The 1,454-nt window shown below is 40.8% G+C and overlaps 1 protein-coding gene across 1 annotated transcript; it reads right to left on the bottom strand.

The window, feature by feature from the left end:
* Positions 1–537: 537 nt before the first annotated feature.
* Positions 538–1,454, bottom strand: LOC101411670 (olfactory receptor 5AN1-like). The gene is given in 2 exon segments (XM_012519044.2): positions 538–674; positions 677–1,454. Coding segments are annotated over 2 exon segments (915 nt in total).

Raw genomic sequence — 1,454 nt, 5'->3', positions numbered from 1 at the left:
CAGTCTAACCAATTTAAAAGCTTTGTTTCTATCCAAAGGTATACTCCCTCTCTGTTCATTCTCATACAGTCAGAAACACAGAACAGTCAGTGATCACCACCAACTCTAGATCATGCTGCATCAGAATATTTAGAAGACAAGATTTCTGGGGGACTATGGCAACACCAATCCCTAGGTGAAGAAGACTGAGATTTAGAGGGTCGCAATCTCAGAAGCAAAAAGGATCAAGAGGGCTTCTAAATCTTGGTTTTCAAAAATACTTGTGGTTAGATTAATAAAAGAAGTGGTCATCACTGATGTACAGTGAACATATGAACTGCCAGGATGTAAATATTGTGTTTCTGTGGCACCAGCTCAGCTGTTGGTCCATAATAGCATATTATCTGTCATATTAAGTCTAATTTGCTCCTACACAATATGAATTTTATTAATTCACATTCTTGTGCATATTACTGTGAGTTGTGATTGATTCTGACTTGCCAAATCTGTCATCTATTCATCTCACAACCTGTGACCTTAGCAATGCCCTCTCCTCTTTCACAACCTCTTCAAAGCATCTTTGATCTCCCTGTTCCTCAGACTGTAAATCAAAGGATTCATCATGGGAATGACCACAGTGTACAAAACTGAGGCAAATCTGTCAAAGCTGGAGGAACCACTTGAGCTGGAACTTAATAAACAAACAAACCTGATGTATAGAAGAGAGAAACAGCAGTCAGGTGAGAAGCACAGGTGTTGAAAGACTTGGATCTGCCTTTAGCTGAAGTGATCTTCATGATCGAGATAACAATATAGACATAGGATATCAGGATAACTAGAACATTTGTTATCCCAAATATCATTGATAATATAGCAAGCATGACTGGTATGAAGAAAATGTCAGTGCATGACAAGATTAACAATTGGGGCATGTCACAGAAGAAATGGCTGATAACATTGGGCCCACAAAAGTGAAGTTGAAGCAAGCCACACAATTGGGATAAGGAAGCAGAGAGTCCAGCCATATAGGCTCCCAGCGCCATTCGAACACAGAGGGTGGGTGACATGATGGATGAATAGAGCAGTGGGTTACAAATGGCAGCATATCGGTCATACGCCATGGCTGTCAGGAGACAAGACTCGCTCAGTCCCATTGTTGAAAAGATGAAATACTGGACAATGCAACCCAAAAAGGTGATTGTTTGCTTCTCCTGAAAGAAGCTGAAGAGCATCTTTGGAACAGTGGCAGTAACATAGTACATATCTACGAAGGACAGGTTGCTGAGGAAAAAGTACATGGGTGTATGGAGGAGGGAATCCATCCTTATTAAGACAATAAGAGACAGGTTCCAGGTCAAACCCGTAGCATAGATGACCAGGAATACAACAAAGAGCAATGGTAAGATTCTGGGAAGATCTGAGAATCCCAATAGGATGAAATGAGTGATCTCGGTAATATTTTCTCCCCCAATCAT

This window comes from Dasypus novemcinctus, chromosome 10, assembly GCF_030445035.2.
Source record: "Dasypus novemcinctus isolate mDasNov1 chromosome 10, mDasNov1.1.hap2, whole genome shotgun sequence".
NCBI classification, from domain to species: domain Eukaryota; kingdom Metazoa; phylum Chordata; class Mammalia; order Cingulata; family Dasypodidae; genus Dasypus; species Dasypus novemcinctus.
Note: the sequence above shows the minus strand (reverse complement) of the source record. Positions and strands in the feature narration are given on the sequence as shown.